Source organism: Setaria italica, chromosome III (genome assembly GCF_000263155.2).
Source record: "Setaria italica strain Yugu1 chromosome III, Setaria_italica_v2.0, whole genome shotgun sequence".
NCBI classification, from domain to species: Eukaryota; Viridiplantae; Streptophyta; class Magnoliopsida; order Poales; family Poaceae; genus Setaria; species Setaria italica.
Window position 1 is genome coordinate 6645842 of NC_028452.1, and position 27320 is coordinate 6673161.

At 45.9% G+C, this 27320-nt stretch overlaps 2 protein-coding genes across 2 annotated transcripts; one reads left to right on the forward strand and one right to left on the reverse strand.

Annotated features, from left to right (window-relative positions):
- On the forward strand, positions 1-3729 carry LOC101754040 (LRR receptor-like serine/threonine-protein kinase GSO1). Its single transcript, XM_022825521.1, has one exon. The coding sequence runs from the start codon at positions 477-479 to the stop codon at positions 3393-3395; it is 2919 nt and encodes a 972-aa protein (XP_022681256.1). The 5' UTR covers positions 1-476; the 3' UTR covers positions 3396-3729.
- A 7256-nt stretch (positions 3730-10985) lies between these two features.
- Positions 10986-25341, reverse strand: LOC101784303 (protein NSP-INTERACTING KINASE 3). Its single transcript, XM_004963451.2, has 10 exons — positions 25224-25341; positions 24940-25072; positions 24766-24837; positions 24204-24347; positions 24029-24100; positions 23872-23934; positions 23664-23743; positions 20441-20782; positions 18888-19279; positions 10986-11309 (listed from the first exon to the last, which is right to left on the reverse strand). Exons 1-10 carry the CDS (start codon positions 25339-25341, stop codon positions 10986-10988), a joined length of 1740 nt encoding a protein of 579 aa, XP_004963508.1.
- Positions 25342-27320: the final 1979 nt, after the last annotated feature.

Here is a 27320-nt window from a genome sequence, read left to right on the forward strand (position 1 = left end):
GGCAGTTGAACTGTTTCAGCACGTACACTCTGTAAAGCCCATAGTTAACTAATTTCAAGTACCTTTTTCGCTCTGGTCAGAACAGATCAAACAGAAGAAGCTCGAGTAACTAGTCAAAACAACAAGATTAGCCTTTAAACTACCTGTTGCTTAGGCCTGCATTATCGAAAGCTATGCCCGTCATTATTCTGATACCGTATCTGATTGTTTTGCATTCTGAACTGCTTTCACCTTCTCGTTTGGCTTGTATTGCAATTTCATTGCTAAGAATCCAGCACATTCTCTGACTGTGATACACAGAGCAGGTAGTGTTTGACGGCTCTTTTTTCCTCTTTCAGCTCGGGCAATGTTGCATATGAAAGGGCCACACCACAGCAATGGAGCTTATACAAATCTTCTCAGCTGCAGAGTAGCATCCTGTAAAGTTTGAGCTCACCTTCTCCTAGCTCACACAGTTACATGAAACCATCTTAGCAATGGCTATCAAGCAGAGCAGCTTCCCTCTGCGTGTTCTTGCTGATCTATCCCTGCTGTTCTGCATCCTGCTTGCACCTGTATGCTCAGCCACACCAGCCACAGCTCCTGCCACTCTCCTGCAACTGAAATCCAGCCTCACAGACCCTGAAGGCGTCCTCTCCGGCTGGTCGCCGGAGGCCGACGTGTGCTCATGGCACGGCATTACATGCCTGCCCGGTGAGGTGGGCATTGTCACAGGCCTCAACCTGTCCGGGTATGGCCTGTCAGGCGTGATACCGCCGGCGATCGGTGGACTCATCTCCGTCGAGTCCATTGACCTGTCTTCTAACTCCCTCACCGGGCCGATCCCGCTGGAGCTGGGCTTGCTGGAGAACCTGAGGACGCTGCTACTCTTCTCCAACTCCCTCACCGGCACCGTCCCACCGGAGCTTGGCCTCCTCAAGAACCTGGAGGTGCTCAGGATCGGCGACAACAGGCTGCACGGCGAGATCCCGCCGCACCTCGGCAACTGCAGCCAGCTGGAGACGCTCGGCCTGGCATACTGCCAGCTGAATGGCACTATTCCAGCTGAGCTCGGCAAGCTGAGCCGCCTGCAGCAGCTGGCCCTGGACAACAACACCCTCACCGGCGGTATACCGGAGCACCTCACTGGTTGCGCCAGCTTGCGCGTTCTATCAGTGTCTGATAACATGCTGCAAGGCAACATTCCTTCGTTCATTGGAAGCTTCAGCGATCTCCAGTCTCTGAATTTGGCAAACAATCAGTTTTCCGGTGGGATTCCGTCAGAGATCGGCAACCTTTCCAGCTTGACATACCTCAACCTTCTTGGCAACAGCCTGACCGGCGCCATTCCGGAAGAAGTGAACCGGCTGAGTCAGCTGCAGGTTCTGGACTTGTCCATGAACAACATTTCTGGAAAGCTCAGCATCTCTGGAGCACAACTGAAGAGTCTGAAGTACCTTGTGCTGTCAGGCAATCTCCTTGATGGCACCATCCCTGAAGAACTCTGCACTGGAGATTCATCAAGCCTGGAGAACCTGTTCCTCGCCGGCAACAACCTTGGAGGTGGCATCGAGGCGCTGCTCAACTGCAGCGCTCTGCGGTCCATCGACGTGTCGAACAACAGCTTCACCGGAGCAATACCGCCGAGCATAGACCGGCTGTCGGGGCTCATCAACCTTGCTCTGCACAACAATAGCTTCATCGGCGCCCTGCCCCCGCAGATAGGGAACCTGAGCAACCTGGAGATCCTGTCTCTGTTTCACAATGGCCTTACTGGCGAAATACCGCCGGAGATCGGCAGGCTTCAGAAGCTGAAGCTCTTGTTCCTCTACGAGAACCAGATGTCCGGAACCATCCCGGATGAGCTCACCAACTGCACGAGCTTGGAAGAGGTGGACTTCTTCGGCAACGGCTTCCATGGCCCTATCCCTGAAAGAATAGGGAACCTCAAGAACCTGGCCGTGCTTCAGCTCCGACAGAACGACCTGTCGGGCCCCATTCCGGCGAGCCTCAGCGAGTGCAGGAACCTGCAGGCCCTTGCATTGGCTGACAACCGGCTCTCCGGCGCGTTGCCGGAGACATTCGGGCAGCTGGCTGAGCTCAGCGTGGTCACTCTGTACAACAACTCCCTCGAGGGCCCCCTGCCGGAGTCGCTGTTCCAGCTCAAGAACCTCACGGTGATCAACTTCTCGCACAACCGGTTCTCCGGCGGCCTCGTCCCTCTCCTCGGCTCCAGCTCCCTCGCCGTGCTGGCGCTGACCAGCAACAGCTTCTCCGGGGTGATCCCGGCGGCGGTGGCGCGGTCGAGGAACATGGTCCGTCTCCAACTCGGCGGCAACCGGCTCGCCGGCGCAATACCGGCCGAGCTGGGCAACCTGACGCGGCTCAGCATGCTTGACCTCTCGTTCAACAACCTCTCCGGCGACATCCCGGCAGAGCTCTCCAACTGCGCGCAGCTCACCCATCTGAAGCTCGATGGGAACAGCCTGACGGGCACCGTCCCTTCGTGGCTCGGGGGGCTGCGGTCCCTCGGCGAGCTGGACCTCTCGTCGAACGCGTTGGCTGGCGGCATCCCGGCGGACCTTGGCAACTGCTCCGGCCTTCTCAAGCTGTCCCTCAGCGACAACCACCTCTCCGGCAGCATCCCGCCGGAGATCGGCCGGCTGACATCTCTCAACGTTCTGAACCTGAACAAGAACGGCCTCGCCGGCGCCATACCGCCGGCGCTCCGGCAATGCAACAAGCTGTACGAGCTGCGGCTTTCGGAGAACGCGCTGGAGGGGCCGATACCGCCGGAGCTCGGGGAGCTGTCGGAGCTGCAGGTGATACTGGACCTGAGCCGGAACAGGCTGTCCGGCGAGATCCCGGCGTCCCTCGGCGACCTCGTGAAGCTGGAGCGGCTGAACCTGTCGTCCAACCGGCTGGAGGGGCAGATACCACCCTCGCTGCTGCAGCTGACGAGCCTGCACCTCCTGAACATGTCAGACAACCTCCTCTCCGGCGCGGTGCCCGCGGGGCTGTCGAGCTTCCCGGCCGCGTCGTTTGCCGGCAACGAGCTCTGCGGCGCGCCACTGCCGCGGTGCGTGCCGTCGTCGACCCGGCGGCTCCCGGGCACGGAGGTGGCCGTGATCGTGGCGGGCATCGCCGTGATCTCGGCGGCGGTGTGCGTGGTGATGCTGTACACCATGCTGCGGGTGTGGAGCAACTGGCGGGCGGTGTCCGTGTCGAGCTCCGACGGCGAGGAGTCGGCGCACGGCGGCGGCCGCGCCGACAAGTGGGGTGCCGCCGGGGACGGCAAGTACTGGAAGGTGGGGTCGCCGGTGTCGTCGTCGGCCGGGGAGAAGCACAGCTCGGGGTCCGAGACCAGCGCGCTCCATGGCAAGTCGACGGAGGCTGCCGGCGCCGCGAAGAGCTAACTGCCTGGTTGCCGGCGGCAGTAGGGCATGAATGTTGCGTGCCGCCTCTATCTGCGATGCCTTGTCCGCTGAAAATGTTTATTTGCCGAAGCTATAATGGCTGTTTCTCCATTTGATCTCCTCTTCATCTCGTGTGATTGTTTCCTCCATTACTCTGCAATGCTTGTTCGTGTGTTCTTTTTGATCTGGAGCTGGAAGCTGGAAGGCGGCAGAGTGCAGTGGTTTATCTGTTGATCTTGTAGATCTCTACGCGTTCCCGTTTCGTGGTTACGGGCTTAATTGGAGGTCCAATAGATTTGAGGAAACCTGGCCTAATAGCAAATCTTTCGTCTCATGTTGTTGTTGGGCTTCTTCGTGGTGGGCTATCCCTTTACATGGATTGTGATTTGGAGCCCAACAGACAAACTTAGCTAATGCATGTTACAAAGTCCAGCGTCCTCATATGGATATGGTGCTAGAATCGATGGTTGAGATCACTTACTAAGAGGGAGTTATAAGCAAATCTATCCAAATCTGTTGACTCTGACCGATCAACACCAAATTTGGTGAGCCATTCCAAACTAGAGTACTTCGACTTGGTTAGTTGGTTTGAGTATTGCTTGAATAGAGCATCAGATTTATGGGAGGCTTTGTCTGTGTAGCTTTAGCCTAGAACATTACCAATAGATAATTAGTCTGGCTAGTGAAACAATTTTCCATTGAGCTGAATTTTGGACGTAGAATAGGGGACTCGTGGAAATAGGCGCATACCAAATTTCATGCACTATGGACTTATGGTTTACAAGATATGAATTGATTACCAAAGGAGATAGAATTTGGAACTTATTCTTTTTTACTATTGTCATAAATTATGTTAGATGGTTGTGGTTGTTGTTGTTGATACATCTGGATGCATGTGTTGCTGCTGTTACAATCCTCGAAAAGTTTAAAGATTTATTATAACTATTTTTTGATTATAGCGTAAGCTAGAAATGGATCAGTTGGTCAAGTGCTTATTACTCGGAGGTTTTCATTGTAAATCACCAGGTCAATTTGTGGATGTGTCGCCAACATTTTGCATGTGATAGATTCGTACGATATGGACTTTGTCAACCACTTGAGCTCAGGGTCTCTTGCTCTCCACATAGCTTGAATATGCTTTGATCTTGCATGCCCTGAGTAAGCCCGCTTACTCTATCCGTTTCAAATTGCAGGTCGTTTTGATTTTTTGATAAGCCCTACTCTGCTACGGACATTGGCACTGAGATTTCAAGCTTTTCTTCATAAGTATGTCAAGCAGCTCATAGCAATAGAAAGATAACCGTAACCGCCGACCTCTACCAGTACCGTACCTGAATACCACCCCCTACTATTGTCTAGACTATTGATACTCATGCATGTCAAGAATCTCATACGGTGAAATCCGAATCCATTTCATCTCGATTGTACAAAGCCTACTGAGATCTTCAAGGACAGAGCAGCCAATGAATGAGATGGCAGGCCGTGTGAAGAACTCTCACCTCACCCGTCAGCTCTTGCCCGTCCTGGCCTGACCGCACTGACCATCAGGTGCTGCTGCTAGCGGCCAGTTCATCATGTGCACGCCACTCATGCTTCCGACAAAGACTTTAAAAGGTTTGGCTGAGAGTGGTGTAGCGGTTGCGATTCCACTGCACCTGGAAGCTATGGCTGGTCCTTCCCTCCCGTGCAGCGTTGAAGGAGGTTTTACAGAGGTTTCCATCCGGTTTTTTTGTTGTTGCTCTATGTAGCTGTCGGATCCAGAACCAACCCTACAAACTTCATCAAGAGAGAACATCTTGGTCACCTGCATGTAATTGGCAAAACATTTTATTGAAATGAATTTACATAGAACCAGGATGGATGGTTCCGTGCTTATTACCAATTCTTCCTCAAATCGAAACTGATGAGAAACCACTTGGATTTTACTTTTGTTGGTCGTAATATACTTGCTATTTAGGGGCTGTTTGGTTGCAGCCCTGAGCTAAAATTGTCCCTGCGCACTTGCCTGGAGCTTGCTTATATGATGTTTGGTTACGGTCCTGGAAGGTTGCCTGGATCAGGCAGCAGCAACCCCCGTCGGGCCGATGAAATTGAGCGCCTACCTCCAGTGCGGTGGTTGCTTGAGCTAATGGCTACGATTACACACTAATCAATTGTAGAGCTACATGCACGGTCTTCCTATAGCTTATCTGTCTACGTAAAATCAATCAAATAATATTCCCACTATATAACACATTAACACAATTTACTTCGCCTTGTTAGAAATAACGTTTCCATTTTATTTCTCATATTATTTTTAATTAAATATATTTATTGTTCTCCAAATATTTATTTTATAATCTTATTAATAAAAATGAATAAGCTAGTCATTCAACATCCACTAATCATGTATTAGTGCCTATTAAATCATATTTTGGTACACAAAAGCAAATGAACGTTGTGTTTTCCTTTTTATTAATGTTCTCAAGCACATGCCTCCAACCACACGGACTATCACCTAGCTTGCCTGGTCAGGCAGATTTCATCAAATTTTCAGTCAACTCTCAGGCAGCATTTGTTCAAGTTATTCAAAAAAAGAGGGGAAAAAGGGGAAAGAAAACAATACTTGTGAAGCACTCACACGGAGCATTGAATTTCTGGTCGGCTCACCCTGTGGGCTGTGGCTGGCGATATGAAGCAGCACAGCGTGAGCAACAGCGCCAGATGCAACGTACTACCAGCACGCCAAAGCATCTCAGTGCATTCATTCCTCTGCCGACTGGCCTTTTTCACCATCACCGATTCCTCTCATCAATTCATAGGAAGCTACAGTCCTTCAGCAGCCTGCTGGCCGTGATCTGAGCTAGGAACAGCAGAAAAGCTGGGGGTTCTTCTCTGTTCCCTGCATTCCAGGCCTTGGCCATGAGCTCAGCTCAAGCGATATCCTTTGCGAAATATCACCTTGTTCTGATTGTTAGCTTTGAATGCAGTCCCTTGAACGCATTGCATGTTTCGTCGACAGAATCATTGTCTGAAGGAATGAGGTGCCAGAGAATCTCAGGTGACCAGCATGCCTCAACGAAATTCACACTAATTTACTCATCACATCCTTAATTACAAAGCAACCAGGAAACAAAGCAAGATCCTAATCTAGTGTCATGGTGTCAACCAGGAAACAAACCTGCACGTCAGGCATCGGACCCATCAGTCAGGCAATACCAACCAGACGCTACTGGCTTGAAGCTGAGCACAAGAGTTGGTGCTTTCTCCACCGGGTATTCGGGCATTCCGCGGCTACTTTTTGGCGCAGCTTATGCTTTTTTTTTTCATGGAATTTTAAGGCCAATCAGGCATCACTTCATGGTCACATCTCATTCCACCATTTGATCTCTTCATGCAGCTTTTCTTCTGCCTCCCTGCGGCTGCAGGCACACTTTGCCACCTTTCTGGCTTTCTGCCCTCCTGTCACCGGAAAATTCATTGTGCCAAATAGATTGTCTTCTGACGGGTTGCTTGATACGTTGCTCGATACGAAGTCCCAACAGGATCACATCGAATGTTCGAACTTTAATTAGAAGGACTAAATATGAACTAATTATAAAACTAACTGTAGAACCCCTGTACTAATTCGTGAGACGAATCTATTAAGCCTAATTAATCTATCATTAGCAAATGGTTACTGTAGCAACACATTATCAAATCATGGACTAATTAGGCTTAATAGATTCGTCTCGCGAATTAGACTCCATCTGTGCAATTAGTTTTGTAATTAGACTATATTTAATACTTCTAATTAATATCCAAACATCCGATGTGATAGGTAGGAGGTGTATCCAAACACCCCCTGTGTTTCATTAGCATGTTTGAGTGTTATGGTTGGTAAGGATTACTGTTATAGTAGGATAGTATTAGTTACAATTGACTGATATAATTCTATCTTATCACTAGGATTGTCTGAGATCCATCGGTGAGGCTATCACTACCACCAGTGAGGTTAAATCAGACTGATTTTGTACAACATGTCCACTCCTATCTCCCACATCCACGGTTTCGACCAATGTTACCTTGCTCTCGAGTCTCAACTATCTCATAAAAATGCTATATCATCGACTTGAACAAGTTTGTTGACTTTCCTTGCAGTCAGACAATATATTCGCAATGCTACTTCTAAGAACGATTTTGATTGTTATGGTAGAAGATGATCACGTTGACCTTGTAAGTACATAATTTTTTTTTTGCAGGTAACTAAATCCATAATTCTGAAGAATCTGTTGTTGCAAATTGTTGGGTTTCCATTGGCAGATGGCACCAGATAGACGACATTCAACGTGGGTTTTTATGGTTCTCACCGGTTCTTTTTGTCTAACAGGCAGCTACAACGAATGACGTTTTGGTAACCGGTCTTTTTTTAATCAAGGCGTACGTAGTTTATTCCAGTGATCAAAGTGCCAACAAACAGTCAACAAAAACCAAAGGGTCTACGACAGCTTAAGAAACGGAAAATAATCAAGCAGAAAGCCTAAACATCCACCATGTCTGGCAAAGATCTCCATAACCGTCGAATCTATAATGCGGCTGCCCATTTTGTCGGTGCTTATGCATTTTTCCTTTTACAGCAAAGACCAGGACCAGGTCCAGTATGTCCCATGTAAATATGCATCAATCCGAGGCACCTCCCAAATTCTGCAACACCATCATCCTCTTAGCCTGCTCCAATGAGTGCTCATCTGCTATTGCTCCGAGGAACAGAGAACTTTTATGGAGTCAATGTGCCAGTCTCAGGAGTCAACATCAATTGATCTACATTATCCTCCATCACAAATGGTCTGCAATGTCTCCAAGCTTGCTGCTATTGTCAAATTAAAAACTAACCCATCTTAAAACATTAAAAATCAATTTCTTAATAATATATGTAGTACAGTTACTCGTATATTCGTACTGATTGAAGCAGCAGACCCGAAATTAAAGGAAATTACCATTCATGAACATTTCAGCACAGAAAGGGCATGTAAAGAAACAGAGTGAAACTCAGCCTTTTCCTAACTGACAATTTGATCGAGGCTACAATAACAAATATAAAATGCATGTACACGAAACCAGAGCTAACCAATCACATACCTATACTACAGAGATAAAAAATAAGAGAAATACAGGGACTTGATGATCAGAAGGCAGCGTAGTGCACCACATAGAAATGACTTTTCTGCAAAATTCTCGAAAAAGGCTCCTGAATGCCGGCCGATCACAAGTTGTGCAGCGGGTTGGATCCGGTCGGCGAGAACCTCTTGTCGTCCCTGAAGAAGCTGCCGCCGCCGCGGCCGAACCGCCGCTGGCTGAAGCCGGAGAGGCGGCCCCGGCCAACTCCCGAAACTGAAACTGAAGTGCTTGCACCGTTCCTGGAGTTGGACGGCTGCTCATCAGGCGATGGAATGAGAAGGGAGACTCCTCTTAGCACAAGGGGGATCAGGGAGACTAGCAGGAGGATCTTGACGCAGTTCATCTTCTCTCTCTCTCTCCCTCCCTCTCTCTCTCTCTCGTGTTACTCTACCCTGTGTTATGTAGTAGCTAGTGCGTGAGGAAATGGAGGTGGTGAGAACTGGTTGCTCGTGCGTTGTGCCAATGGGAATGCAGAGATGGCAATGTAATATTCGCCAAGGATGCAGAGAGAGAGAGAGAGAGAGAGAGAGAGAGAGGGGGGGGGGGGGGGGGACTCGGTGCCGGGCCGAATGATTTGACGTCGGAGGCGACCGAGCAACGAAGAGATACATAGCGTTTGTTGTTTTCTCGATCCAAACCGCAGCTTTCTTCAGCTGGGTATCATGCAGGCAGGCATGTGTTGTTTGATCGTACCGGTAGGCAAACGTTTCGTCCAGGAACAATGCTGCTGGCATGCATCTGATCGATCGAGACGTGTGATGGGTATGCTGTGAATCTCCAATCATCGGCCCGTTACCGACGAGGATAAAACGTTGGCAGTAACCGGGTTAGTTACGGCCACCTCTGAGCCACGCTACCTTTTGCTTGCTGACAGAGGGTCAAGAAAGGAAGAAACTTTCAGTGTTCTGTTTTCATTTTGTTTTCCAAATCAAATCACCCATCGATCTGAAAATTTGAAGTATAGTGTTATGTTGAGAGATGGGGCAGCAACTGGGAATTACATCTCCATGCCTGATCTTTCAGTCTTGTCTGGCCATGAATCCATAACAAGCCTACAAAACAAGCACCATTTTCAGTCTGCTCGCCCTGAATTCATCCAATTGCTGCGCCTGCACAATAGTCTCTGCAAACAGCACAACTGATGCGAGGATCTAGTGATCAGCGAGCGCGTTTATTAATGCCATGCGTGAGAGTACGCGCCGGCCAAATCCTGAATCCCTGTCAGCAGCGGCAGCTACAACCATGAAGGGTTCCATCCATCAGCAGCTGCCAAACTCTCTCATGCAGCAGCCAGCAGGCAGCAGCTGCTGTCTTTGGACCTGTCATCCGAGTGATGGCTCCATGCACTGCAGGCAGGCCAGGGTCGTCCAGAACTGGAAACTGGAGTCTAGCGAGGCGCATGCCGTCCCAAAGTTCCAGCCCGGACGCACGCTAGCGAGGGAGGCTACACACACTACGCTGCGAATGCTTCAAAGGCGCCATCACAGGGCACACAGAATTTTACAGCCTCTCAGCATTGCTGCACGAGCCCGAATGCTTGCTGTGTCTCGCTGCTCTGAACACTGAATTTCTGATGCAGAGCATAGTTACACTGAGCAAAGTTGGAGGTGGATGCTTTTGAGGTACGCAGGGTAAGAAAGAGCACATGGTTTCATGGACCTGAACTTCTGGTGCTCGTGGGGGTGTTTGATCCCCGGACTAAACTTTATTCCTGTCACATCGAATATTTAGATACTAATTAGGAGTATTAAACATAAACTATTTACAAAACCTATTGCACAGATGGAGGCTAAACGACCAGACGAATCTATTAAGCCTAATTAGTCCATGATTTGACAATGTGCTGCTACAGTAACCATTTGCTAATGATGGATTAATTAGGCTTTAATAGATTCGTCTTGCCGTTTAGCCTCCCATCCTGTGTGTATACTTTTATAATTAACTCATATTTAGTCCTCCTAATTAGCCTTCGAATATTCGATGTGAAATGGACTAAATTTTAGCTCCACGATCAAGCAACCCCGAAGCAGGGTAGTTCGTATTGCTGGGCAGTAGGGAGAGACAAAGGGTAGAGTCTGAAAAGGGGCTGCTGGCTTCGATTGGTAATGCATCTACTGAAACATGTGCTGATTCAGACATGATAATGCAGTCCGGTTCACGGTAAAAAATTTGCAGCGTTTCTTCCGAATGTGGCAAAAATGTACTTTTACATGACCGCTGTCAGCACCAGAGATGAGCTAGAAGTGTATCATCAGTTATCGGAAAAAAATCCAAGAAATGCATAAACAAAATGTAGCTACGTTTTCCAATTCAGATCTTTCTGCCACCAAATGATGTTCACCAACGAGGGGTTCGCTTCATTTCATCTAACTTATGATTTCCCAGAGAGATCATTACCAGAGACGAGCCCTCTCTTCCTTTAAACCCCCATGGCTTGCAAGCGTCTGCCAGAGATCACCTTGGTCCTGACAGTTCAATGGCTTGCAACGCAATTGAACTGCTCTGATCTGCATCATAATCCAGAACAGGGAACAGATAGCCCGGGGAGTCGGGGTCCGGCTCCTCGACATCTTTCATGGCCTCCCATTTCTCTGCAACACCATCTCCTCCTTCCAGCATCCTAACAACTTCTGACATCTTCGGACGATGTTCAGGTTTGTACATTGTGCAGAGCAACGCTATCTGAACCATCTCCTCCAATTCGACACAGTCATAGTTGTTTCTTATCTTCATGTCCACAAAGGAGCTTAGCTGATTTTGTTCGAGGAGTTCCCTGGCCTGCAACAAGAATGTATATGAATTCACAGCCATGTAAGAATGGCACTTCATGGCAATTGAACACGACTCAAGAAATATAGCTTGAGAAAGAAACGAAAAAGGTAGAAATTTTGAATGGGGTTCCAGATCCTAGCTGTAATTGCCTGGTTGCTCCAGTGGAACTGGTCATGGGGAGCAATATATTACAGTTACAGTTGAGACAGTTTTATCTTCCCAACTTTCTTTCACTACAGAGATGAAAAGGGGAGAAAATCATGACTAGGATCGGACAAAAAATCAGCCCATTGGTGCTCCTGTTCAAAGTCAGAGAAACATTTGGAAAACTATGTTTGAGAGATGGGTCGAACAGTGTCAAAAGAAAAATGAAGGACTGCAAGGTATATATGCATTGCTAGTAAACTATTATTGTGTATGCTGGAGTGGATTATATTCAAAAGTTAAGTTAAATATTAAAATTGTCGATCAGGATTGCATCGATTTGTTGATGTCATAAGTTTTTTTTTAAGAAAAGGGAAACTTCCGGCCTCTGCGACGATTAACTTTGACTAACTTATTTTTAAGATGTTATAACTTAGTTAGAAATTAAATCTGATTGTTGGGAAATACATGATTTGTTTTAAGCCCTCATTTTGACATCTTTGGCTTTCTTATTGTATGCATTAACAGTGGCAACTAAAATTAGTCTGTTCATGAATCTTTTTATCATCTAGAGATTTAATATTATGAGATTTTTGTAAATTGGAATTCAGATTACATTAAGCTCAGATAGTTTATACTCTATATCGCCCAGGCAGGTGGGCCTGGAGCGCGTAGCTCGACAGTTGGTCTGCCCTCCGTGCAATCCACGCTGATTGGTGGCCCATCTATCGCTCCGTCGTTCTCGCATTCAGCTCCCGTTTTATCGCCCGTTCCGCCGTTCAATTCAGTTGCCAAATACTTTGCTTCTCCGCCTTGCGCCGCACCTCCTCACCTCGGCCTCCTCGCGGCACTGGCAATGCATGCCCGTCAATCACTCCACCAGGCTCCTCTCGCTCGAGATCGTCATCAGTTCGTTAGTCGCAATCGTCGATGGCCACTTGCGGATCACGGAGCAATCAGTCCGGCGGCCATGACCCCGTCAGTCCGCCGCCCGCGATTACCGCTGGCTAGCCGTGGAGCACAACACTATCTGTCAGAGACATAGCCGAGTGTCGCTCTCGCGTCTCCACCACAAGGAGCAGATCAAGGTGAGCGTCATTGTCAGTGATCACCGTTTTGAATTGGAAATCCACAAGATTTATACGCTAGGTTTTGGGTTGGTACGGCGCGCCGCGATCACTTGTAAGCACTCACGGAGCACGGCGCCAACCGTCAAGCCATCTCATCATTTGTAGCTTGAAGGGTCGTTGGTTCATTCTCTGATCTAACTAGATGATCACAGTTCCGAATTATTCTCATATCATCGCCTGTCCCTTCACAAAATTGTAATTTTCATGGATCAAGAAGTGGCGGTAGGGTGTAAGAAGCCGCAGTGCTGCTGTAGATGCCGAACTACAGCAACACCTTGATTGCTTGCAAAAACGCACGGCAAGGTTGCCTGGTTAACTAATGCATTAGCACTTAGAATTGACAGTTGGTTTCTGTCAGCCTCCATTCTGATTAAATTGATCCAACTGAATGATTTTTAGTGCAGGCTCAAGATCTGATATGGAACTGAAATAATAAGCTGATTGGTTGATGGTCTGTTCTGTTTTCCCACAATGTTAATCTGCTACTTCTATCTGAGATGCTGCACACAGTGGTGACGAGATGGATGGATTCTGGTGCTTAGATTATGATCTAATTAAGAGAGATGGTTGGATAAGGAGGGGGACTTTGGTGGCTTAAGTGTATATTGTTTTGTTCAATTAGAATTCTAATTGACAAGAACAACGAGTGCCAAATGTTTCGATCCTGCAAACAATTTTTGTGCAACCATTTGCTTTTGTTGATTGTTTCCTTCTTTTTCAGAGAAAACTGCTATTGTAATTAACAATGAGCTTGGCTTAATGGTCCTGAGTTCTGACGACATAGAGAGACAAGACTCGCGGTGATGAGCATGGCGACCTGACTGAAACAACTTTGGTACACTTCCTCTCTGTTGCGTCTATGTTTACCTCCTTGCCTTTTACTGTTCTTATCACAATGAATCACAATTCACAAGAATGAAGAACTACAACATTCTTTTGATTTTTCCTGGTTATTAGACAGGTATTGATTGCAGCCATGGTATGTTCATGCAGCATGTCAAATACTATTGGTCTATGGCTGATTGCCAAGTTCCTAGGTCGCACCAATGCTTTGCTGCTGTTGTCCATGTCCAGACAGCAACATGCATACAGCCTCTGGTCAGTTGTTTGACACATTGACATCTCTACAACAAATGACTCGATTGATCGACTGATGATGGTCTATTCAATTTTCTCACAATGTTAATCTACGATTTCTATCTGAGAACTGAGATGCTACACATAATTGTGATGCCCAGAGCTCTGAGGTAATATATGTTGAGGTCTATTCAATTTTGTCACAATGTTAAGCTGCGGATACTTGTGCTGCTGCTCTAATTTTTGTTTTTTTTTAAAAAAAATGGTGTTGCAGCCATGGAGAAGAATATGTTTCCTGATTAAGAAAGAGCACATCAAGAAGAAAATGACCTGTGTAAAGTGATCTATTGAGTTATGTCTAAAAATGAAACTCATTACCTGGAAGGTTCAGATTACGGAGGAGGCATTCCTGTGCTTGGTGAACTTATGGAGCCAGGCTTAGTATACACTCCACTCATTCCATCACAGTAAGTTTCTTCCCCTGGAATTGCTTTGGGTGTAACACTTAAGATATTTGCATTGCTATCTGACTGTGACAGCTTTAATATGTAATATATATACTTATCAATCGTGACACCTAACAATATAGCTTTGTTTATGTACTGTTGGTCCTTGAACAACCATTTTCTTGCATTGATAGTTCTCCCAATACCATAATCTATTTGCTCATATCTAACTTGCAAATTACAATCGAACTTATCTGACTCTTTGCATTTTTGTGTTTCTATACGTGCTCTTAACATTCATATTTATGTGCTGGGCAGGAAGTAGGATGGTGCTTAGTATCTAGGCAAACTAGCAGACCACCTTTTTGAGTGGTAGTTTGTCTATCAACGGAGGTCTTGCTTTTGTGACTGATAATTATAGTACATCATCAATCTTACACTTTATAGTAAAGGGAGTCTCAATTGTTCTAAAAAATAACCTGAGTCTAAGCTTGCGTTGTTTATGGACAACATGTACTGCTTCAGATGCCATTTTCTGATAAAAATTAGCAGGTGCTCAGCTTTCCTAATGGCGGCATCAATGACCGTGTGCATCTATAATGGCTTCTGCTGGTCATCCTCAGTCAGCTATGTTTGTCTTGTAATTCATGTTTGCAGTCTTTTTGAATAGAACTTATATAGTGCTCTCCCAACTGACATAATGCTTAAATGTAAATCTGAACTATATTGTTAATAATACGCAACATAGGTTTTGGGAAGAATGAAACAAATATATATTTCTATGGGAGGGAGAAAATTATAATGACCAATGTTTTGTATCGCTTGAGTTGTTTTTGCCTAAAGTCTTGAGAACATAGATAGTTCTCGTGTAACTGATTCGGGTTAATACATTATCCTAGTAGATTTAGAATTAGGAGGCAATCAGGTACATAGCGCAACCACAAAATGCATATACTAAAATGCTAACTTAAAATTGTTCCAACTAATTGCTTCAGCATCATCTTCCTCATGTCCCTTAACATTTATCTTCAAATGTCTTTAGCATACATGCCCATATACTAGTTATACCAAACCTTTGCTAGGTGGGCAAGTGAGGGATAAGGGTACCCACGGGTCCCCACCGACCAGGATAGGTGAGCCCGCCCGACCATGCCGTGTGGGCCAATGCATGAAGATGCGTGGAGCATAAGCTCGGAGGCTGGGCGAACGGATTCTGCCCAGATATCACGGGATACTTGTAGTGGTCCGACTTAGATTGCTTTCCATGTAACAAACGACTAGGATTAGATCCTATCCGATTGTAACCCGAGGTCGTCAGCTTATATAAGGCGGTTAGGGACGCCTCCTGAGGGAATCGGAACTGAATTCACCCCACCTCACGTTAACTTTCTGCATACCATACGTGCAATACAATTCATCAGAATACAAGACATAGGGTATTACTCTCCGGAGGCCTGAACCTGTCTAAACCTTGCGCTCCTGTGTTACCATTCGAGTTCTTGCTCTTACGATCTCCCCCGCCTACAAATCTACCACCTGGGTAACCCCCTAATGGACTGCTGGTCACTAAATCCGACAGTTGGCGTGCCAGGTAGGGGTGATCGTGAGATCCTCCCCAGCAAGCTCGATGGCATCCCTCCCCGACATCATCTTCCTCGAGGGCATGAAGGACTTTCTCACCAATCCAATCCAGCTTCCCTTCGGAAGCATTCCAGTAGACTCCAACTCCACCACCTCCGTCGTCGACTTGATGCCCACCGCCAACTCGGCATCCATCGGACCTGCATCGACGGAGTAAGGTCTTCAACTGAGGATCATCACGTTGCTTGCCTAGAAGGTCGGCAATCTCTCTCTCAGAGAGGATCCCACGCATCCTCGCGGCAACCCACCTATGCCCTCCGATCTAATCGCGCGGCTAGACCGCATCAGCAACATAATTGCTAAATGCATCAATCTCTCCGAGGTGGCACTACGCCCTAGAAGGTCGGTGTCGGGCCTTCCCTGGGCCTCTTTTGGCATCAAGAACTCGGCTATCGTGTTTTCCGAAAAACTCGCGCAGTCATTCCAGATCCAATCTGAAAACCCACCCGAACCCACCCAGTTTCCGGACTGTGGCGAACATCCAACACCTGCGGCACTTCTACCCTTAGGACTTAAAAGCTATGTACTCTCTTTACATTTTACATTAAATAAATAAAACCTCAAAGGTTCTTTGCGTACCTAATACCTTCTCGCTTTCATAGCTGAGCTCTTAATCATGCTCGGGAGCTGTCCGACCTGTTCGACCTACGGGTCCCAAATTTTCTCCTACCCCTCTCAAGGTTGTGCGACTAACTCGTGTGAACAGCATCCTAGCATGTGAAACCTAGACAACCTTGCATTCGCCCCCTCTACAAGCTCAAGATCCGCTCTCAGCAGAGTGCTGGTCAGGCAAGACTAGACGCTTAGCGGCTACAGGCCTAGGCCACACGGTGTCCTGTCAAACATACCATGGGAGGGAAGGAGTTTTGCCTTTACAGAAGTTAATCAACAAGTTTTCTTACCCTGCGGCACAGATTGATACATTTTGCAGTTTTTTCATTAACGTCCTCTACGGCTTGTTGATATTGCTTGACCAGCTCCGGGAGGTTACCAGCATCAAAGTCCTTGGCAACGCGCATTCCAACGCGCTCCACGGCCAGCCGGGGGAAGTGCGTCTTCAGAAGCACCATGACATTCTTGCGTACTCCACGGCGGTCTCCCTCATCAATGCCTTCAACCCACTTGGCGCATTCTTGGACTCGGCCATGAACCAAACTAAGTCATATATTCAATATTTTATGGCTTCCGTATATCTCCACATGCCTCAATTCTCCTATGTCTCCGTGACTTTCGCTGACCACCCCGTCACACCTCGACTGCTTACACAGCTTAGTCCGTCCACTACACGGGCAACCGGGGCTACGACCTACGAGTGCCCAGCGCATGTTCTCGCTTTTCCGCATGGTTTCGACTACTTTGCGGCTTGTCTGTCTCTCTTAATGGTTGCTAAAGTACTTGGTACCACACACCTTAATCCGTGAAGTCTGGCCCTCATGTGTCGCTTCCTACTAAGCATGCTCGAGCCCGATCTTGGCAACACCCCGGCAGGGTCAGGTGATTAAACGTAACGGGCTAACTACTTGGGAAAATTACACGGCCTACAAGAGCAGGATGCACAAGAATTTACTTCTATGCTAAATAAAACTGCGAGTTAATGCTCTATATTATGCTACAGAATCTTTGTATTGTCCTTTTATAGCTCCGAAACTACTCAAGGTGCCTCCCATTGCCCGGCCGACCTCTCTAGCTTAGGGCGGGAGGTGACTTAGCGTGCTTCCATGGCTCGACTGGCTCCCAGGCTTGGGGGCTGGGTGCGGCAGGCGACTCGGCGTACTTCTGTGGCTCGGCTGGCTCCTAGGCTCAGGGGCTGGGCGTCACAAACGACTCGGCCTGCCTCTGTGGCTCTGCGAGTCCTCGCGCTCGGGGGTTGAGTGCCGTATTCAAGTCGGCGTGCCTTCTTGGCTCTACCAGTCCTTATGCTCGGGGGCTGGGCGCCTATTTCATGTCGACGTGCCTCTGTAGCTCCGCCAGTCCTCATGATCGGGGGATGGGCACTTATTTCAGGTCTGCGTGCCTCCGCGGCTTCGCTAGTCCTCGGACATGGGGTTAGGGCGCCTATTCTGGGTCGGCATGCCTTCGTGGCTCTGTTAGTCCTCGCGCTCAGGGGCTGGATGCCTATTTCAGTCGGTGTGCCTCCGTGGCTCCACCAATCCTCGCGATCAGGGGCTGGGTGCCTATTTCAGGTCGGCGTGCCTAGGCGGCTCCTCCAGTCCTCGCGTTCGGGGGCTGGGTGCTATATTTGGATTGTTTTTATGACGGAAACAATACATCAGATTCTTGACCATTGGATTGATTACTTTAATCGTTTCAATGCTCGGGGGCTACTCCATATAGAGTGCATCTTGCGACGCCCTCTATGTGCTTCCCTTCAATTTACAGGATGCCAAACATCTGGGAGCTCGGCAGTCGCATAGCCATGCGCATTTGGTCATACGTCTGTGGAAGCTTCAATTTTTTTTCTTTTTTAAGCACTGCGCAACCTCTCCATCACTATGACGACACCGCAACTTCAGTTGAGTACATTACAAGCTCCTGTTCAACTCCACATTGCTCGGGGGCTCGAGGGATAAGGGTACCCACGGGTCCCCACCGACCAGGATACTGGTCAGTCCTGATAGGTGGGCCCACCTGACCATGCCGTGTCGGCCAAGGCATGAAGACGTGTGGGCCAAGGTATGAAGATGTGTGGAGCAGAAGCTCGGAGGCCGGGCAAACAGATTCTTCTTGAATATTGCGGGATACTTGTTGTAGTCTGACTTAGATTGCTTTCTATGTAACAATCGATTATGATTAGATCCTATCCAATTATAAGACGGCCAGGGACGCGCCCCGAGGGTACCGGAACTGAATTCACCCCACCTCACATTAACTCTCCGCATACCATACCAACAATAGAATCCACCAGAACACATGATGTAGGGTATTACTCTCCGGAGGCCCAAACCTGTCTAAACCTTACGCCCCTATGTTACCATTCGAGTTCTCGGTTTTACGATCTCCCCCGCCTATAAATCTACCACCTGGGTAACCCCTGGTGGACTGCAGTCACAAAATCCGACAGCGAGCTAAATGAAACAAGTCTTTTTTATAAAAAGGTGAAAAGAACATTGAAATTGTATTTAGAGAACACAAAAGGAAATATTTACCCAGTCAAGAATTCCTCCGTGCTCATACTCATTCTCATGGAGCTCCAGCGTCTCTCGGCCAGTGACCAACTCGATCAACAGGAATCCAAAGCCAAAAACATCTGTCTTATCGGATGAGTGGCCAGTCATAAACGACTCCGGTGGCATGCGCCCAAGCGTTCCACGCGCTTCTGTGATAACATGAGACACCCCAGGATCTATAAGTTTTGCCAATCCGAAATCCGCAATGACTGCTTCAAGATGTTCATCAAGGAGAATGTTGGAGGCTTTTATATCACGATGTATTATCTTAGGATCACAATGCTCATGCAAATAGAGCAACCCACGTGCCACGCTGAGTGCTATACTCTTTCTTCTTGACCAGTCTAAAGCTGGTTTACCATTTACATGCTCTGACAAAGAAAAAGGAGAAATTATTAGCTCGAGTTGCTTGCCAAAAATGAAAATTACAGAATATAGGGTTCACCATACTTCAAACCAAATGACTGCAAGTAAGAAACCTACATATGTTATATTCATCTGGTTGTTTCCGCAACTGTTAATACCACATATTAGATTTTCTGAGTTCATAAAACATAATGGCTGGAGTTTGTGAACAGGCAAACAATATAACTTAAATTGCATTGAAACTGCACAGTAAGATACTTCTTAATAATCAAGGATATCAATTAATGAGGTTAGCTTATGTTATTATTCGATCGCAAAGCACGAATCGTGGCTGCAAAGTTGTACATGCGCAATGAGCTCAGGGATATGCATTTCATAGAAAGACCAAAGTGGTAGGAAAGGTATCATCTGCCATGCGGCCATGCCTAGACATTAACAGTGCATGCATCTCAATGAGAATCCACCTTGGACCAGGCAAATCAAGATACAAATCAATATAAGAAACAAAGATGAATGATTGCGATGAAAAAAATGCTGCTAATTCAAATACAATATAGAAGTTGCCAACAAAAATGTACAGGATGGACTCAATTTAAATTAACCATGAATTCAATGCCAAAATATTTAATATTAATGTCGAGATAAGTACATTTTATTTATCTTTTGTTGTTGACTTGTTGTACCTCCAGTTCATAATCCCGATGTCCTAGAATAATGCAATAATTTCTTTTTCTTAAAAAACCTACCTAGGAGGAACTAGGAAGCTTTATATTAAGGATAAAATAGACACCCAAATTCATCTCACAAGAAACTGAACTTGGTGGTCTGAACAACATCCACACCCTCAACCAATTGAGCTAGGCTTAGTCCCAATACAAATAACTTCTTAAAACTACTACGACTAATATAATACTTGTCATATGGAGGCTTTTGTTAACGAGTTAGAACCAAAAGTGCATTTAAAAAACATAATCAGAGGTGCATTTTAGGGAGCATGTCAGTATCCTAAATGGCAAGTAAAGGATCTATACTTGAGGAAGTGTTCAAAGTCATCTCCTAACATCGTTTACTGAAAAAAAATATTTCTCCATTTTTACCCTCATGACCTACATCACACGAGGGTGCAACCATACACAGGATATATGAGCATGAAGCATGATACTAACCTTGTAATTTAGAAGCAACAGTTCCACTTGGCATGTAAGGATACACAAGGAGCCTTTCGTCATTTGTAGTGCAGAACCCAGTAAGATGAAGGAGATTGCGATGAACAACCAAGCCTATCACTCCAACTTCCGCATGGAATTGATCATCCCCAACATCCAAAATATGATTCTTCAGTCTTTTAACAGCAACTATACTGCCATCAGGCAAACAACCCTTGTATACTATTCCATATCCCCCCTCCCCCAAAACATTTCTTTGACTGAAGTTATTGGTAGCCTTATTTATCTCCTTAAACTTGAAATGCTTTAGATGACCAAGCCGAACTTCTGGGCCATGCTCAACTGAAAAAGTGATGATATACATCTGTTAATACCAGATATAAGAATGCTGCAAATGTAAAAGAACATAACAAATGAATTTAAGAACACAGACACAAAGCCAAAACCAAGTGGGAAATTGAAACCATGAACAGAAGTTAGTTATTTGGCAATACTATAAACATTTATCTCATCATTATAGGAAGGTATGAAATTAAATGAGATGAACAATGAAAGGAGAATGGGAACTAAAATAAAATGAACACTAAAGAGCATCCATGACAACAGTGACATACACAATAGAATATCTGAAAACATGATGTATTGCCTATAAAAAAGTTTCTTTAAAAAAATCCTGAAATGCCAAGCATCTAAATATAATGGTCAACATCAGAATGCTTGCTAAAATACCCTTTCCCTACAAAATAGGTTGATGGAATAATATCATACTATACTGGAGCTTAAACTATATGTGCATGTAAATACAAACAAGAGTTCATTCCCATGAAATCCAATATGATAAGTGGGAATCATCAGATCTAGCTAATACCTACCGAAGCAAGATCCCTACCCTTACCTACACTCCTTCTCCTTCCTCCCACAAAATCAATGTCGCCGCAACATTCGTCCCACTCAATACCTTTCTCTTTAGTGGCCAGCACCAACCCCCATAACAAATCTTTCGACTATGCACTCCCTCTTCTTCAAAGCCATGAAGCACTTCGGTAGCGCTTGCTATATTCTCTGAGTCATCCCTGGTATCTTTACAAGCCCCTATAATAGACTAGCACCAGCAACGGTGCCCCTCCACCCGATGACCCCCACAAAGTTTCGAAACATCAGCAATCACTCCTTCCATGCGTAAATTGCATCAACCTGTGATTGGTGGCCCCGCCACCACCTCACAGTCCGCCGCCACTCCCATCAGCTATCCAAACTCTACGGGTCTAATGTTATTGGCAAACATGTACATTTCTAAATTTATATGACCAAAATTAAAGTTATAGCATTTGCAGTTTACAAAGTTAAGGCTAAAGGACAAATGCATCGAATATAAATCCAAAATTATTGTGCAATCATATTTTTTTCAAATCCCTAAACTAAGTTATGGAAAGATATTTTTCTAGTAGGATCAAGGCTAGATATGTAACATATGGTCCAAAACCAAATCCAAACCTCCAATCGCATACGACATCAAAGCTCGAGGCTAGGTTTGTGCTCCTTAAAATATTCAGGGTGATTCAGGTACAACCTAGTACAAATATTTTTTTTCTTAAAAATCTCTTTGTGGGTAAGGATATGGTTTCTTCAATAGGACAAGGAAGGCCATGGCCTAGTGGCCCTGGTCATATTTATAAGGTTTCAAATCAAATAGAGTTAGTTGCACTCGACGCCTTCTTAGTTTGGACCACATAAGAGCATCATTTACTCATTTGTCGCATAGTGATTTTGGAAATCTCAACGCGATTATGCGAACTGCCTCACTATGGTTAGGTAGAAGAAACCTAAGCTTCTTAGGATTGGAACTGATTTAGCAGTCTAAGGTTAGACTAGTGAAGACGAAAAGAATGATAATTAGTAAGTGAAATCTAAATATTCCCATATCTATTATATCTTTTATGTGATAGGGATGTCGTTTGGGCATGGTGACTTTGGAAATCTCAACGTAAACTGCCTCCACTGTGGTTAATTAGGTATGGAAGAGAAACCTAAGTGTTTTAGGATTGGGACGTGGTCAAAATGAGAAGGATGAAAATTACTAGGTGAAATCTTAGGCCCATGCCTATTAGAGATTTTCCGTAAGAGGCATGTTGCTTGGGTACCTAGTTTGGATTCGCTCTTTTGTTGGGCTAGCAATCCTAAACTACTATAATCACACTCATCTCTTCTCACAAGGCATAGATACCCAAACTTCACGGGTGGCAATCGATTAGCTCGCATGATGGCATCTTCATTACTATGCCATCAAACTAGTAACCATACAATGCAAGTATTCAGGCCCTCCTTTTTGTGTTGTATTCACTTCTAAACTTAGCTCTTAGACACCTTGTTCTAGTACTATGATCTTGACTACTGTTAATCTAGAGACTCCCTAAGTGTTTTGGTGCATTGACATGATCGGTTCCCGCTTTTCTCTCTCCCCACATGGGTATTAGACCTTAACAAGAATGATGGGGTCATCGTGATAGATGCCTCCAGCTCCACTTCCTTGGCCGGATGGCCACGGTCATTCAGTGAAAGGTTTGAAAATTATGTGTGAAATGATCAAGATGTAATAAAAGTTAAATGAATTGAAGGATGTCAATACAACTTTAGAAATTTCAATGTCACAAACAACAAAGGCATCCAAGATACAGCGACTCCAACATAACTCTTTATTTCTCTTGAATGGGCCCATTCCTAGCTTCTCAATAGCATCATAGCCCAAATTAGAGCATACAGAAATGACATATGTTTATGTTTAAACAAGTTTGTTATGGGAGGATAAGAATGGAAGAAGAAATAGAGTACTGGGATAACCCAGAGTCAGTAACACTTATAGCCGATGGTACATCTGCAATGTAAGACATGAACATGTCAACCCCTTTTTGGATCACGCTCCCAAAGTAAAACAAAAACATAGATATAGCTTTGAGAGAACATTACCATCTACCGCGGTGACCTGCTCACGCCGACGTCCATGACGAAATAGCACGACTACTACGGTAATCAAGGTAGCCACACAAACAATTGCTACACAAAGTGCAAGGACAGAAATGATGCGGACCCTTTTATCCATGATGTCTGAATCGGCTGGATAAAATAGAAATGATTAGGATGAGAATATCTAGCCAAGATTAATATAGATGCACAAAATTCGAAAAATAGAATTGAAATGGTCCAAAATTATTGAACAATGAGCAACCTTCTGTATCTGTCGGCTTGTGTATGGGGAGATCGAGCGGCTCTTTTGCGGGGGCATTTAGCAATGGATTACCTACAAGTCTGTGCAGATATGACAGAGTACAGAAATAAGAAAGAAGGAAAAACATTTAAAACTTGATTCATGTTGAATCTGGGTGGACCACTCATTTAGTTGGCACACAAGGAAAAGTTGAACTGAAATCACTTACAAGACATTAATCCTCTCATGAAAAATTGGCCAGGTGCCACTCAGGTTGTTGAAGGAAAGATCCCTGCAAAAAATATTGTTCAAGCAGGCAATCAGAATGTAGTGACAGATTAAAAACAATGCAAAATGGTAGAAGGAAGAATGGCAAAAGAAAATACAGGTTTAAGATCATGGGAGCAGTGGCTAGTGAATCAGGTATAGGTCCAGATAAGCTGTTGTTGTTCAATTTCCTGCATGAAAGAGGCACCAAGATTGGAGAAATGAAGAGTAATGATAATGGTATATTCGAATATCAAGTGATGTATATGAATGCTGAAGGAAGATTAATCTTACAAATACTGGAGGTTGGTCAGACCACCCAGTGTACTTGGGATGCTCCCAGTGAACTGATTATTTGACAGATCAAGACTTTCTAGAAACTCCATCCTGCCTATGACGTCCGGGATAGGGCCAGAAATTGTGTTGTTGCACAAAAACCTGCCAATGCAACATTCAAACCAAAATTATTATTTCCTCTTATGGTTGATCGATTCCACAAGACCGTATTGCTAATTCAGGCCCTGGTTGTTTCAGCTAGAGATTATGAGTGGTAACTTTTAATACATAAAGCTGAAATTAAAAACAAACAAGCAGCTTCTCCATAGTTGGATTGTTACAATCCAACAAAATTGCTCTCCTTCAGCTTGTGGATTGTTGCAGTTTGTAAGCTACTTTTCACAGTCTACAAACTAAAAAAAATAAACAGGGGGATAATAGTCGTGTTCATGGATAGGTACCATAGGAACACCACAGGAATTTCGCTAGGAACAGAATAGCTCCTCCCGGAATCCCCACCTCTGAAATCCCCATGTTCTAGACAAGGATAAGAACTTAGAAATTTTAGATGGAGCCTTACAGATTTTGCAACAACGTAAGCTTCTCGATCGCCGGCGACAATGTTCCGGAGAGGTTTTGGTGCCTCAGAGACCTGCAAACAGAAAACGCAGAGAACAACCATGAGCCCACACTCCAACTTGGTCACGGTGCCGTTCGATCATCATGGAAGCACATAAGAAGGAGATGGGCATACAGTTGGTAAACATGCCCCTGGTTGCAGGTGACCATGGGCCAGGCGCACGGGTCGCCGCCGGCGGTGACGTCCCAGTCACGGAGAACTCTGTTGGGGTCAACCAGCGCCGCCCTGATGGCCACCAGCGCCCTCACTGCACACCACACCACGACGACGACGACAAGCAGAAGAAGAAACGAGTGAGCACTGAGACTCTGAGTTCTCTTCGACCACTCCGGCCGGCGCCGCCAGAACATATATATAGGGCGCAGGGAGGCGGCGAACTGAACCGGCGGCGGACGTACCTTCGTCGTCGTCCCAGTCGGCCGCGGCCGCAGCCGGAGAAAGAAGCGCCGCCGCTGCTACCACGAGGCCCATCACGGCCGCCGCTGCAGCCGCAGTCCTAGCCGTGCTCACTGCCATGGCGCTCCCGGCGGCGATGGCGTGGTGCACGTTGGCGCGTGTAAACGCTAGCTGCTGGAGCGGGCGCGGCGAACAACTAGGCCTGGCGACGGCGAGTGAGCGAGACGGCAATGGCGCGGAGCGGGGGAGAGACTGAGGGAGATAGAGGGAGAGCACCGGGCGACATGCGCTTTGCGCTCACGGCGGTGGGCTGCACTGGAGACGCGGTGACGCCAGCGCGGGTGTTACTTGGCATTGGCACGGCATGCCCCACGCACGCGGACGCGCGGCTCCCGGGCTCGTCGGGTAGCGTGCCGCTCCGTTGGCCGGTGGGGCTGCGCAGGCGCTGGCGCGGGGTAGCGTCTGCGAGGCGAGCGCGCGGCGCGCGTGAGGCGCTGTAGCGGAGGCCGGAGAGAGGCGGTGATCGATGTGACCCAGGCCGTTTCACTGGCCTGAGATTTTTTTCTTGAGGTTTTCTCTAGAGAGGAAGAGAAAATCTTCGACATTTAGCAGTGATTTAAGAGTTACCTAACTTAATATTATGCCTGTAACTATGCAACTATTACATACTAAAAGTAGATCAGGTGTGCATTACTGTGGTTGTTGAGAAAAGGTAAAGAGAAATCTGTCCCGTTGCCCAACTTACTTTGGTGCTTTCTGTAAGGAATGAAGAGGAGTATCCCGACCTACTTACCTATTTAGATTTCATTTTTTGATTAGCGCAAAATATAATTCGAAGATTACATACTACACCAAGCTTAAAGGGTGAAGTAAAATAGAAGGCCGCAGAAATATAATTGCAAACATCACAAGGCTTTAGGCACGGCCACAAACACGAGGGAGGAAGCGACGACCAAGCTCGATCATTTACACGCACACGTCGCCTCAAGAAAGGCAATGGAAAGCCCTGTTGTCGCGAAGGCGTTGCACCGATCTAGCTAGGCGGGTGTGGATCCATGGATCCAATAAGGCGCATGATACGATTATTTGTTATAAACAACTAAAGATACACGTCTGACTTTGTAATGTAAAATAATTTGTTCATGGAAATCTGACAGTAGCGAAAGTTTGTAAGTGAAAGTTTGTAAGGAATGAAAGAAAGATGACTTTTAAAGAACACCCAAGCTTAGAGGGCTAAATAAATTAAATTAGAAGGACAGATAAATATAATCACAAATATCACAAGGCTTTAGCCACGGCTACAAACATGAGTCAGGAAGCGGCAGCAACATTTACACACACGTCACCTCAAGTAAGACAATGAAAAGCCTGTCGTCGTGAAGGTTTATAACCGATTTGGCTAGGTGGATGTGGATCCACGGATCCAATAAAGTGCACGATGTGGATGCGTGTTATGGTGGCTAGTGAAAAGAGTGATGAGTCATTGCGGTTATTTGTTATAAACAAGTAAAGATACACGTCTGATTCATAACGTAAAATAACTGATTCATGAAACCCATACGGGTCACGATAGTGGAAGTTTGTAAAGAATGAAAGAAAGGCCACCTTTACCCAAAAAAGCGTTTGATCTTTCTCAACACCTCATATCTCATATGGTCGACCTTAGACAAGTATCTAAATGCATGATTTCAGTTGTTCCTACAAATATCGTTCTATTCTTTGTTTCATAATAGACTATGCTTCACCAAACATGAATGTTTAGGGTTTATATCTTACGGTTAGAATGTTACCTTGTTGTAGTATTACTATAGCAGACAGGTTTACGTCAACCATTGAACAACTTGTTGCTATTGACTTGTTTTTTTGCATATAGTGATTGCTGGAACCATATTGATCAAAGGTATCACTACCGATTTGAGCCACCAACCAGTAGTGGTGGGTTGTCACCAGTGATTGACATGCTTATATAGCTACTGAATCGGTACCAATGCACCATCACTATTGGTACGTGTCAAAACGGAAGTGAAGCCCACTTCTCTAATAACGAATCCAAAAGATTGTGCACACCACCACCTTCATTAAAAGAAATCATACACACA